This window comes from Dendrobates tinctorius, unplaced genomic scaffold (assembly GCF_039654945.1).
Source record: "Dendrobates tinctorius isolate UK_male_01 unplaced genomic scaffold, ASM3965494v1 ptg000008l, whole genome shotgun sequence".
NCBI lineage: Eukaryota > Metazoa > Chordata > Amphibia > Anura > Dendrobatidae > Dendrobates > Dendrobates tinctorius.
In genome coordinates, this window is record NW_027361676.1 from 40,036,125 (window position 1) to 40,051,054 (window position 14,930).

General features: G+C 41.0%; 1 protein-coding gene across 2 annotated transcripts in view; it reads right to left on the reverse strand.

The window, feature by feature from the left end:
• LOC141091492 (probable ATP-dependent RNA helicase DDX60) overlaps positions 1-14,930 on the reverse strand; it is a 361,948-nt gene that overhangs the window by 66,167 nt on the left and 280,851 nt on the right. For both annotated transcript variants that reach the window (XM_073577118.1, XM_073577110.1), the window contains 4 exons: positions 13,683-13,826; positions 11,860-11,889; positions 10,418-10,547; positions 602-751 (listed from right to left, as the gene is read on the reverse strand). In XM_073577118.1, coding sequence (XP_073433219.1) covers positions 602-751; positions 10,418-10,547; positions 11,860-11,889; positions 13,683-13,826 — 454 coding nt within the window. The remainder of the gene's footprint in view (positions 1-601; positions 752-10,417; positions 10,548-11,859; positions 11,890-13,682; positions 13,827-14,930) is intronic.

Sequence of the window (14,930 nt, forward strand, 5' to 3'; positions counted from 1 at the left end):
TATGGCCATGAAACAGTGAGCTCAGGTCAGGAACATGGAGGTCGGACAGGGTCTTCCACTGTGAGAACAATCCATGTTTCTTGAATGTGTGAAACCAGCCTTATAGTGTGATGTGCAAGTGTTGCCTTATTTTTTTTTTTGAGCAGTGTACATTATGTATTCTAAATAGGGACTAAGGCAAAAAATTAGTTGGATGCCCCTTCTCCACAAAGCAATTAATACCAATTTCCAAAAGCTAAATTGTATAAATTAATTTTTATTTCAAACACTAAATAAACCATACAGCTTGCTCTGCTTTCGCCCTGCTCCACAGGGTGGAGGTCCACATTGCTTCCATCAATTCCACTGAGTATTCTGACAATGGAGTATACGGTATATTTCCGTCATTACTAAAACTATATTAATATATTATACTATTGAAATTAGTGGCAGTCCTTCCTATATCCAACATCCAGGGAACATGACCAGTAGACCCCTCCACCTATGCCTCTCTATGTAAATATATATATTATTGCAGTTATATATTCAGAATGTCCTTTTCTAGATATCAGAATTAGGATATCGTATAAGCGCTGATATTTGCAGTAAAAAAAATACTCACTCTTACGTAACCCATCCTAAACAACATCTCGACGAGTCTCCTTCCTTTTGCATCCACTGATCCATGGTGATAACCAATTCCTTTTTGTGTGAAACGTATAAGTTTAGGGTGCCTTGAATTTCTTGATCTGTTGTACATTTGCAATAATGTCTATAAAAGATAACAAAATTTGTATAAATTGTGTAAAAGCCAGATACATTTTTTTTCTACAGAATTATTGTTTGTGCAGTTGCCTGGTTGGTGAATTAGATCACACAGTTTGGCAATGTATGATACTGTATGTCAACTGAAGACACAGTATGGATGCCTGTATATTATTTCTTGACAACTTAGGGTATACTGATCATTATGGATAAAAATTGTGAAAGGATGTTAGTATTTTCTAGGGGCATTTTTTGTGCAATGTATATTATGTGTACATATATATTTGGAGGCTTAAATGTTTTGGATTGTTGCCCATTATATAGATTTTATACACTGTATTCTGTATTTTTGATGTTTTTCACTGAATTGTGGGCTCATAGATAATATTAAGCCTATGTATTAAATATACTGTTGCCCATTTACGGACCATGCTATTTATGATGTTGAAGATGCTCTCACTATGTCACGTAATTCTTATTCATCTATTGTTTGACATGCACTTTCTATACCCAGTTTCATGGGCCTTATTATGCTTGTTAATTGCCTGTTTATTAGGATCCCTATCACATGACCACTAGGAATCATATTTCTCAGAATACCCTATCTGGTCACATCTTTAGCTAGATATTGCTCAGTTAATGCCAACAGTAGTTATAATAGACCATGGAAGCATCGCCTGAAGTTGGTCAGGTCCCCATAAATATTATGGTATATGGATGGTTCTCTGCACTATATTGCGGGTGGATTGGATGTTGGGAATAATGCCCACATTAAAATGGCGCCTGATGTACGCGCACATGCACTGTGTCCACACCATAGTGGAGGTGTCGTCAATGGTACTTGGATATGACTAGAGACCTGAGCCAGAGCTCACCCACTCCTGTGTGTGACGCACTGCGAATGCGTCAACATCTGACTTCAGATGCTAGATTAGATGTGGGACACATATATATAGGAGGACAGAACACACAGTAAGTTACATCAATTGAGGAAGCCCACGCGAAACACGCGTTGGGGCTGCTCATGTAGCAGATCCACACAGGCTGAGCATGGGTAAGATGTTCCAATCCTTGTAGACATTCAATATGATTGTCATGTGAACTTTATGCATTGATAATCCACCCTCACTTACAACCCTAATCTGACATAGCAGATATTTATATTTCAACTGCCATATGCTGGAGGTCCTAGTAATAGGTATATACATGAATTGGCCCTTTATATCATCCTTAATATATGAACAGTTTTGATTGTCCTTACTGTATTAGTGATTGACTTTTGATTTAATTTAATGTTTTATTTAACGGAAGCCCATTTGCCCTAGCCTGTTATCTATTGTGGATTTGTGGCCATTAACATCTGTTCCTGTTGCTGTATGACCCATGCATGCAGATATTAGCATTAGGTAAGTGTTCACACTGGACAGGGAGGTCAGGGACCCAGCCGATTCATGAGATTACCTTGACGATGGTGGATGGGCTCACATTATTTGGCCAAAATTTGTGCGAAGCGTCTCGTGTATTTTTCCTAAATTTCAAAAGCCACTTTGCTATTCACATTTCACGCATTTCACATTGACATGCTTTAACATGATTTAGTACAACCATTTTCCTATTTTGATTTTATTGCATGTTATGTGTGTCAGGCTGTTTAAAACAAGAATTAATAAAATATATCTTCGTACAGTATTTTTTCTTTCCATGTGTTTCGACAATGACTTTGTGTTCAAATATTGGATCAATATATCTGTGGGTGCAGTTCATAAATTATGTAAAGGTAAATGACCATGTACACTCTTCAACATTGAAACTACAACACTAAGAAGAAATTGGAATTCACAAGAAGGGTAGATATGTTAATGATATGCAAATGAGGATAAAATAAAACAAAGTTTTCAAAACATCTCAATTTATTCAGTATCGAATATTACTGCCCTGACTGGTGTATGGGGCCCGATCAGCAGAGGACTTTTGTCCATCGGGCCCCACTGCCCCAGCGGCAGGATTCTGCTGATCAAGTAACTAAACCTGCATCCGAGACGTAGGTTTAGTTACTCTATTGCCGTGCGGGCCCGGGCCCGCAAGGCAATAGTTAAAGCCGTCAGCCAATTGGAGGCTGGCAGCTGAGGTCAGCGTGCATGTCGCTGGCGTCTGACCTCATTGTCATTCGCCGGCGAGTGCGCGCTTTCAGCCTGGAGGGAAGATCGCTCGCTGCAGGATCGCAGCCTGATAAGGAGAAAGGCGTCGAAACGCGTTGTTCTGTAGTCATCCGACAGATATGCTGTACCTGCTGGAATTTAAATATGCAATGGCACAATAAAATGAATTTTTAATTTTCCATTCTGGCGCTGGAACTTCTTTTTTCTTTCCAAAGGTTTTTTTTGTTTTTTTTAAATTTTTATTGAAAGCGGAAGGCTTGCAGAATGAAGACAAGTGTCCATCTTGCTGGGGGCAGAATGGAAACAGAGGACAGAATGGAAACAGGGGCCAGGATTGGAGACATGGGGGCAGGATTGGAGACACGGGGACAGGGATGGAGACACGGGGGCATGATTTTAGACACAGGAGGGCAGAATAGAGACATGGGGACAGGATTGGAGACATGGGAGCATGATTTTAGACACAGAGGGCAGGATTGGAGACACAGGGGGCAAGATTGGAGACATAGAGGGCATGATTGGAGACACAGGGGGCATGATTGGAGTCATGGGGGCAGGATGAAAGATATGGAGGCAGGATGAAAGATATGGGGGCAGGATTGGAGACATGGGGGCAGGAAGGAGAGGCATGGAGGCAGGATTGGAAACATGGGGACAGGATTGGAGACACGGGGGAATGATTTTAGACACAAGGAGCAGGATTGGAGACACAGGGGGAGGATTGGAGACATATGGGCCAGGATTGGAGACATGGGGCAGGATTGGAGACACAGGGGGCAGGATTAGAGACACAGAGGCCAGGATTGGAGACACAGAGGCAAGATGGAGACATGGTGCAGGATAGAGACAGATGGGGCAGGATGGAGACAGATGGGGCAGGATCATGGGGCAGGATGGAGACAGATCATCCAGGATCATGGGGCAGGAATGGATGCGATGGAGACAGATGGGGCAGGATCATGGGACAGATGGGGCAGGATGGGGAGATTATATGGGGCAGAATGGATACTCATGAGGGCAAGGCAGAATGGGAGAACAAATGGCTGGAGCCAGGAATCAGACACACAGGGGCCAGGATGGTGGATATTATTACCATAGGGGCTAATTAGGGGATATTTTTACTGCAGTGATGTATTTATTTTATTTTTTGAGGATACTGTTTTAAATGGGGGGGGTCCTGTTACTGTGCAGAGGAACACTATGTTGCCTTTTTTTTCTTCATGTGGTGTAGTGTGGAAGTTGGAAAAAAAATAAGCAATGTGTTCAGCAAGCGGTGCTCTAGAAAACTGATATTTCCTGCAGGGACGAGCCCTGGCTGGAAGAAGTGACGGCAGTCTGTGCTGGATGAAGATGAAAGACTTCACCTAGAGACGTCACTGGTGAGTCAGTATGTTACCTATACACTGACACTATACACGGTATACTATATACAGTGGTCCTGTGTAAAATATCACCAGTGATCACTGTATTACCTGTACACAGACACTGCATACTAAGTGTAGATCTCCTGTGTATAATGGCACTTATGGTGATATTAGTATTGTGTTTTTTTATTACTGATGAGTATTGTAGTATTCAGTCACTATGTTGTGGTAATATGTTGTCCAGCCATGGTGTGGCAGTATTTGTTCCTTGTATGTGGTATTATTGGTCACCATGTGGTGGTAATATGTGGTCTGGACATGGTGTGGTGGTATTTATTCCTTGAATGTGCTATTATTCAGTCACTGTGGTGGTAATATGTGGTCTGGACATGGTGTGGAGGTATTTGCTCCTTGAATGTGATATTATAGGTCACTATGTGGTGGTAATATGATGTCTGGTCATGGTACGGTGGTATTTGTCCCTTGTATGTGATATTATTGGTCATTTTAAAATTGAAAAATTAAATAAAAATATACTTAAATTGTAATGGATATTTTAACACATGTTTAATAGGTTGGAGTAGAGTAGGGCCCGGCCAAAAGAGTCTACCATATCATGGTGGTGGCGGCTTAAAAAAATCTTTTGGCCAAAACAAAAGCTGCTGGCTATATGTGTGATCTAGTGATGGGAACTGTTAATGTGTGATTGATGAGAAGTGGAGTTTTTCCAAGAGAGAGCGGTGGGACTGTGGATAGTTCGAGGGGTGGATCCTGGGCGGAGTCTCAAGGGTGCCCCCAAAATTTTGCCAGTATGGGGCCTCGAAATTCCTAGTGGCAGCCCTTACCACATACAGAAATATGTGCTCATGAAAGACAAATCTGGAGACACTGCAGGCCATGGTAGCACATTTAGGCCATGCAGGTTGCTCACAGTAGCAAGAGCAAAATGTGGTCTAGTGTTGCTGCGTTAAAAAACGGCTCCATGGCGTTCTTTACAGAAATGGCAGTTACACAGCTGATCCATTCTGTACTTTAAATGAAATTAGAAAGGTGTCAAACATGTCTACACAGGCCATCAGAAAGTGTTGACATTGGGTTTTGTGCTAGACATCCATCTACAGGTGTTCAGTTGATCTCTTAACACCATTTTCAAAGGCTGTAATGCTGCAGAGCAGGACAGCAATGGAAGCTGCAATGGAGGTCTATTCTCTTCAGCGATAAATCCTATTTTTGTTTTGGATGCAATGATAGCTGGATATTGGCCTGGAGACCATGTGGGCAATGGCATAAAAAAGCATTCATGAGTGAACATCGCATTGGTCCCATTCCAGAGATTATGGTGTGGGGTGGCAAAATGTACACTAATGACCTCTAGTATTCTTTCCAGGTACACTAACGGCTCGGAGTTACAATGATTTAGTCATTGAACCAGTGTTAAGGTAAATTCTACAAAGGGTCCTATGATCCATATTTCAACACCACAAGATTTGGCTGCATGTTGCTTACACTACTGTGTGCAGCCAGCATGCAGCCAGCATGGCCAAAATGTGGTAGAATCGCCTGCAGAGTCTTTAGATTTGTCTCCCATCGAGCACATCTGTGACATCATTGGTCAGCAATTTCAAAGGGAGCTGCCAGCAGCAGATGTTGATGACTTGTGTGCCCATGTATATTCAACATAGCAGAATATTCATCAGATAACCATTAATAACCTCATTGACAGCAGCCAAGAAATGGAAGTATCTGTATTTCTGCACGTGGTGCTCATACTGGATACTAAATAAATTGAGATGTTTTGAAAATGTAGTTTCCATTTTTTTATTTGTATATTAATAACATATCTATCAATCCTGTGACTAACATAATTCTAGAACTTTTCCCTCTTAGTGTTGCAATTTCAATGTTGAGGAATGAGACTTATATGGTATACTGAAATGACTTCTCTCATCCAATATGTGCTTCTTCCTTGAACGGATATTAATTATTCTTGTAAAGAAGCAAATGTGATAAATGCTGCAAATAATATTATTCCTGCACTGTATTATAAAACAGTTTCCAAAATGTGGTCAAATATGAACAACCATGATGTATTGTCTTGCCGACCATCACATGGAGCAGGGGAATAACAATGAGCCCCATAGTAAAACTTGAAATAGGATTTCTCCATTGCTACCACCTATACAAGAGCAAAGGACATGAAAATCTAACTTTTATGGTTTACTGTGACTTTCCCTCTTTCGTTTTCTCCTGGTGATTTGCATTTCAGTTTCCATCATTGCCTTGCCAAACCTTGGAAGTGGTAATCTGTATACAACAATGCTCTTAAATGCAAAAGCAAGTATAAACCCATTACCTCTTTTATGCACCACATCTGCTTTATGAATATTGAAGTGGTTGGGTGCTTCTTCTGTATTTCACCATACTTGTTGAAGACATGATTTTGTGGCACTTATACTCAAGTATTATAGGTTTTACTCCAGCACTTATTATTGCAGTCTTTCTCACAGCTCTCCTGTCCACAAAATGGCTTCTAGTGGAGGAGATTGTGACCAGACCTGTTCGTTGTCAAACTACTGTTGAAAAACAGCTTTCCTGTGTGTAATGGTATGACGAGGGCTGTTGTGCGCCCCTTTTTCTTTTTACAGCATTTCTATGAAGTTCTATATGTTCTGATATGTGATTATTGCATCTGCATGTGACTGTATTAAATATGTAAAAGTGCATAGTTTCATAGGCACTAATGTACAAGTTGGGCCATTTATATGGATACACCTAAATAAAATTGGGAATGGTTGATGATATTAACTTCCTGTTTGTGGCATATTAGTATATGGGAGGGGGGGAAACTTTTCAAGATGGGTGGTGACCATGGTGGCCATTTTGAAGGTGGCCATTTTGGATCCAACTTTATTTTTTCCAATGGGAAGAAGGTCATGTGACACATCAAACATATTGAGAATTTCACAAGAAAAACAATGATGTGCTTGGTTTTAACATAGATTTATTTTTTCATGAGTTATTTACAAGTTTCTCTTTGTTTACAGCCATTAACATGTTGCAGAGGTTAACATGTGAGGAGCGGATAGAAAAAGTGTTGATGTCTGGTGAATGCAGCACCTGGGTCATTGCTGATCAATGCAAGACACCCTACGAGACCACCTAACTCCCATGCTACAGTTAGCAAACTGCTTGCCAAATTTAGTGAAACAGGTTCAGTGTTGGATTTGCCAAAATGTGAACGCAAGAAAACTGTCACTATTGATGAAACATCCGTGGCTGTCCTAGCTTCATTCTGCAAGAGACCAAAGCGTAGCACTCACCGCATGTCACAGGAGAGTGGCATCAGTCAAATATCCCTTTGGTGGATTTTAGCTACTCACAAATGGCATCCTTACAATATCCAGCTGCTGCAGCATATCAACAAGGATGACCCAGATCAGCGCTGAATTTGCAGAATGGGCAAAACAAAAATTGGAACAGAACCCTCAGTTTCCACAGAACATTATGTTCAGTGATGAGGCAAAATTTTTTGTGAATGGTGAAGTTAACAAACAAAACCACTGCTATTGGTCTGACACTAACCCAAGGTGGATAGATCCCTCCAAGACTGTTGGAACACAAAAATTGATGGTATGGTGTGGTATATGTTGTACAAAGAGAGTGGGACCATTCGTCATCAATGGAAACCTTAATACCACTGCATATCTGAAATTGCTACATGATGATGTGTTGCCCTCTTTATGCACTGAAGATGGCACATTCCCTGAGTTATTCCAGCAAGATGGTGCACCACAACATTATGGGTGTCAGGTCCGAGCATTCCTACATGAACAGTCTCCTGGAAAGTGGATTGGTCATTGTGGGCCAGTTGAATGGCCACCAAGGTCTCCCGATCTGACCCCCTTAGACTTTTATCTTTCGGGTCGTCTGAAGGCAATTGTCTATGCTGTGAAGATACGAGATGTGCAGCATCTGAAACAATGGATACTGGAAGCCTGTGCTAGCATTTCTTCTGTGGTGTTGCAATCAGTGTGTCAAGAGTGGGAGAAGAGGGTTGCATTGACAATCCAACACAATGGGCAGCACTTTAAACACATTTTATAAGTGGTCATAAACTTTTAAATAACTCATGAAAGAATAAAGTTATGTTAAAACCAAGCTCACCATTTTTTTTCTTGTGAAATTCTCAATATCTTTGATGTGTCACATGACCCTCTTCCCATTGGAAAAAATAAAGTTGGATCCAAAATGGCAAACTTCAAAATGGCCGCCATGGTCACCACCCATCTTGAAAAGTTTTCCCCCTCCCATATACTAATATGCCACAAACAGGAAATTGATATCACCAACCATTCCCATTTTATTTAGGTGTATCCATATAAATGACCCACCCTGTATAGTACTATCTTTGTGGAGGCATTGAGGAAAGTGCATTGTAAGCAGAGTTTAGGGTTCAGTACCCAGAGTAGAGCAGATTAGATCTCAGATAGTTAATATTTGGGGGGAGCTAGTGGGACAAAAAGGAAAGGACTAACTGGTCAGACAGTTAGAAAGAATGAGAGTAAGGCTGGGTTCACATTGCGTTAGGGGCAATGCGCTAACGGGATCCGTTACCTAGCAGCACTAACACTATGTAACGGATGTGTAAACGCACCCATTGCCTGCAATAGCAGTAGCGCATCCTAACGCATGCCAAAATCGGCATGCGTTTGCGTTGATGCCTTACTTCATGATGCACCCTCGAACGCGGTCTGCAACACTCGAGGGTGCTTCGGTCTAACGCACAGTGAATGGATGCGTTCTCTGTGCATAGACCTGTATGGGCTAACGCATGGTAGCGCATGGTAACGAGCTGCTACACCATGCGTTTGCGCATACATTAGCGCTATGGTCACATATGATGTAAAAAATGACATCTGCGTTAGAGCATCCATTTAACGGATCCGTTAAACGGATGCCCCTAACGCAATGTGAACCTAGCCTTAGTGAATAGTTCAAGATGCAGTGGGCCTAAAGAGAAGAAAGTACACATTGTGTCTGGGGCACCTTACAAGATTCCCTTCGGACATTACTGAGACATCCAGAGCTCAAGGCTCGAGTCGGGGGCTATGGAGAACACTGAAAATCCTTCCAAACAGTGGAAGATGGACATGGAACCATGGAGTTGAATGGGAAATCCTTGGAGCTGCAGGAAGTAACAAGTGTTGATAAAGTTCAGGCAGAACGGAAAAGGAACAGAAAGTGTGCGGTGCTATGAACATGAACAATGGAAAGAGTTGTGCCCAACACTGCGTGTTTCTTTATGATGAAAATAGACAATTATGTAAACTTCTTTATTATAAAACGAGCTGGGTGCCCATTGATTTATGTGCGACAGTACCTGGATCTGAAATCGTGGCTACAGAAGAGCCATGCGGGAGAAACATGAGTGGTATGCACCACACGTATAGTACAGGGGAATTGGAACTCTGCTTTACTGTAGGGTGCCAGGGTGTGGGAACACTGCAGCCCCTCGCCCAAGACTACCGCCCTCAGCACCTTACACTGTGCACAGTGGTTTCCATTTGAAGGAGGCTGATGGACACATGTCCGGCCTTTAGCTGCCATTTTTTATGCAGGAGTGCTGTGAGGAAAGTGTTATAACTGTTGAGAAACTGCATTCACTGAAAAATTTCAACTATGAGGCATGAAAAACTTTAGAGTTCTCTGTCTCTAAGGCCGGCGTCACACTTGCAAGAAACTCGCACGAGTCTCACATCTTAATACCCGGCACTGTAGCCGGCACTCGGGACCACAGCGCTCAGCTGCATAGAAAGACATGCAGCCACACACTCCAGTCCCTAGTGCTGGCGGCAGTGCCGGGTATTAAGTTGCGAGACTCGTGCAAGTTTTTCACAAGTCTGACCCCTGCCTAAGGGAACATATTCCTCAGAGCAGAGCTGCAGACAGAAGGTAAGAGGAACTGGGGTACAGATGGAAAGTTCATCTTCAAGATAGAGAAAACCATTGCAAAGTATTTAACACGGCAGTAATATTGTTGTACCTTCACTGCGACTTATTCTACAAACTCCGCTAGAATGATAGTTTAAAGATATACTATAGATTCTGCTTGGTAGCACGTGCCTCCTACTTCTCTGAATGCTGCCTTACCTCTTTATCCACAGCCTTGACGTCAGCATAGGTACAATCAGAAGGTACCTCTTTAAACTTTTCAATCATTGTCATTAAACTGTTATAATTGGCTAGTTTGATCATCAGTTCTTCATTTTTACTTGATGTTCTGTTGATAACATTGGAATTAGTAAATTAGTATAATATATGAATAAGTAGACACAAGTGGTTTTAAAGATGTTTCCAGATATTAAAAGCCAAGGGTTCGTCAGTCAAGAAATGTATTGAAATCTTCAAGGGCCAAGTGTGACAGAAAGGGCTCACTCGAACAACTATATTTTCGGTCCAAGTAATGCACCTAAAAAAAAGGATCAAACTCGGACCAATGTTACTCAATATAGATAAATGATTTTTTTCACTGACAAAATCTGTGTGTGAAAATTCCCAGCATGCACTAGCTTCTTCCATAAATCGGATGAGACTCACCCATTGAGTCCACAGTTGTGTCTGACAGCCGTAGACTGGATCTGCTTCTGCTAGATTGCAGGAGCACAACAGCACAGATAAATCCAGGACTGAAAGCCATGAATTTATGGCACTTGGTCATTATGAAGTTAACAATTAGAAAGAGGAGCACAATTGTAATAATATAAAGTTAATTAACTTAATCAATGTGATGGATATCTATGTGACCATTGTGCCCTCTCCCAGATGAGTGGATGGCAAGACCATCCGGTATAAGATTAAACAACTAACTGAAGATGGTGAGAGAAAACCTGAAAGAGGCCAACCATATGACAAAATAAGAATAATAAAAAATGAGAATTAAAATGGCTGAATAAAATAGCCTTTATTGTACAAAATGGCTCAACAACATTAAAATATCATATAATATTAAATTTTATAATATATCTTAGCAGTTAAATATGCTTCGTTCTTTTCCTGGACTGATCATTTACTCTGAAAATTCTCAATTCATGGGTAAAAACTGTCTTCCGTGATGACAGATTTTTACATTTCTGAGCTAGATGACGCTACTAGTAAGATTCTGTACAAATGTGAGAAGGCATGATCTCTGCTTCTACCTTCTCCCTCATTTCCCTCTATTTCAACTACATAGAAGAAGACAGATGCTAGTAATATAAAATCTGTCTTCTCTGAAGACAGATTTTACCTGAGAATTGAGAGCTTTTAAAATGAATGATGAAACCTGGTGAAGACAGAAACAGATTTTCCTGATCAGCTACATTACAAAGTTTCTTATTTTCATTTGTTCTATTGGTTTGTGTAATAACAATTAAAATGAAGGTTACTCTTTAAACATAATATGACATTTAGTCTGTGTGCCCTACTGATGAATTGGGTGTGAGATACTAGTCACTGATTGTACAGAGCACAATACACATACAATGAAGTAGAAACTAACGAGAAAGATCATTATTATACCTTCAGTATGTAAAAGATTTAAATATCAATTCTACCTTGAAGGACTTGTATCCACCTTTCCTGACCTGGGTAATGACAAAGAATTGACTTTATTTAGTGATCATCACATTTTATAGGCAAATTAGGTATTATCATCCATAAAAATGTATTATACATATACATTTGTCTACCTAAGGGTATGTGGATAGGGCGTCTTTATGTGTATGCCGGCAAAATCGCCAAGTTATTCAAGGTGAAAACACTTTATGAAAATGCCGGGGGTCGTTTTCCGGGAGCATTTTTTTTCCTGGCGTCTTTTCAGTCATTTTTTGGGCAGCGTCTTTGCCCTATACTTTTAAGTAAGTAGAGCTGGCAGCTTTTCAAACACAGCCACCTGAAGAAGCAGCATAGTACTTCTTGTAACCACGTCAAGGTTTCCTAACCCCGAAGTGTTTAAAAGAAGTGACTTAAGACAGAACCAGTGGACAACTGTGTCATTTTTTTGCATTGCTTTCAATTACGTTCATTTTATGCAGTGAACTTGTGGCGCTTTTTCAACCAGTTTCCAGGCGGAATATATCTGAAAAAGACATTCTGTGCACAGACCTTAAATGATCCTGCTCTTTTTCATATTTACTTTCAGTAAGGCTACTATATAGTCCTGAGATAAATTCAAAGTTCTGCAGCTTTCAGTGCTGAAATATCCCAGTACTCAGCTTACTTAATTTTAATTTATTCATTTGATACTGGAAATACAAACTTTCCAACTTTAGCAAAGCTCTTAGGCCGGATTCACACATCCGTGTGTTGTGGTTCAAATATGGACTGTGATGCATGAACCAGACTTGGGTCTTCTTACCCAAGCTTGGCAGCTTTATGTATGCCTATGAGGCTGTTGAGATGGGTCGGGGGACCCCACGGTCAATCTGTGCATTCTGGACAAAGACACACAGATGTGTGAACACAGCCTTAGGGTATATTCACATACTACAGATTTGTTCCAAATATTTTTGCAATCGTCCCATTCACTCAAAGGGAGTTTGCAGAAATGAATGTCAATGACATTTAGATGAATGTCATCAATTTTCTCAAAAATGTCTGCAATAATTCTGTGAGCATCCTGTTAGTAGCATGTCCGTCAACTGTAGACTGTTTCCAACAGGGATTAGCAGAATTATGAATGAAGCTCTGGACAGGCTCTAATTGAGGATCACTAAGGTAAGGAACGTAACATATAGCAAAGATATTGAACTTTTTATGTAGATTATATTTATATGTAAACTTTATAAATTAGACCTTCAAGGCAACATATTCTGGTGTTTAATCGATCAGTAGAAATCACATCAGATCATAAAAAATAAAGTAAGATGTGTGTGATTTATTTCAATGTAATGCAAGGGGAAACTTGACATCAAGGGATAATTTTCGTGTAACCAGTTTACAGCTTAATGATGACCTACCACTTACCAGAAATATGTCTCTTTTTAGCTTTAACTGTTGTAAATGCCACTGTTTTCCTTAATCTATCTTCCCGCACCTCTCCGTTTCTAAGATATGGCCCTCTCTTCCTTGTATATCAATCTAGAGTTTGTAGCCAAATGGGTGTGGCCTTCAAGAAGACTGCCATAAGAAACAGTCGCAGACTACTTGTCTATAAAGACAAATTATGAACAGCAAAGAAGGGGCAATATATCAGGTGTAGAGAAGACTGGGAACAATTTCAGATTTAGGAGAAGCGCTGCATTTACAAAAAGTATAAAATTACATACTGTATTTACGGCAAGTGAGAGGTCCTCTTCAAATATGAATTCATAAAAGGGTGAGACTCCACCTCTCAGTGTGATGCATAATGATCATGATGTTGCATAATTGCACTTACTGAAGACTCTTTCCTAATTTTTCTGCTTTTGCTTCAAGTTTCTTGATATTTTTAATCTCCTCCTCGGACTGTTTCAATTCCATCTTATGATTTAGATGTTTGTACAGCGTCTCTGCTAAATTTTCCACTAAATCAAGTTTAAATCTAAAAAACAACACATTAAAAGTCAAATCATTTTGTAATTAATAATTTGCCTGTACAGTAAATAATTTTACTGAATGATACTGAATAGAAATCAGACGCATTGTGCCCGACATTCTAAAATGTTATAGCACTGGAGATTGGTGTGATATCCAACATTATGATTTCCTTATTCTTTATTTTATTAGGTGACATGTTAAGGACACACTAAATGATACATAACAACTATTTTTCATGCCAATTAATCCAGATGCTGACAAATTTTCTTTTTTGATTTTCTTTATTTGTCTTGTAATCTATTTTCTGGTTATCAATGGTTCAGAGATATGCTTTACTAAAGCTACATCGGCAGTAGGGAACTGGTATCTGGAGAAGACTTCTGTGGGAGAGTTTTGTGTGCATGCATATATTGTATATTGTGCAGATAGGGGGAGAAGGTAAGCTGTGTCTATCACCTACGTAAAGAATAAAGGGCATGTCACACTAAGATATATCGCTAGCAATATCGCTATAACTAGTGACGTTATAGCGATATTGCTAGCGATATCTGTGTGTGTGATACTTACCTACGACCGGCTCTCCCGCTGGTTATCGCTGATCGCGCGAGAACGTTCAGGACTGTTTCTCGTCGTCTGGTTCCTGTGGCGCTTCCTGCTGTGAGGACGAGCGACGCGTGGAGCCGGGCGGGAGGACGCAGGATCGCCTGGTGTGACAGGTAAGTAGCGACCCCCGACCCCTGCGATGTCGCTAGTGAGATCTGCCTATGTGGCAGCTCACTAGCGACCACTTAGCGATGTACCAGCGATCCTGACCGCGTCATATCGCTGGTCGGGATCGCTGGTACATCGCTAAAGGTACTGTCACACTTAGCGATGTACCAGCGATCCCGACCAGCGATATGACGCCGTCAGGATCGCTGGTACATCGCTAAGTGGTCGCTAGTGAGCTGCCACATAGGCAGATCTCACTAGCGACATTGCTGGGGACGGGGATCGCTACTTACCTGTCACACCAGGCGATCCTGCGTCCTCCCGCCCGGCTCCACGCGTCGCTCGTCCTCACAGCAGGAAGCGCCACAGGAAGCTGACGACGAGAAACAGTCCTGAA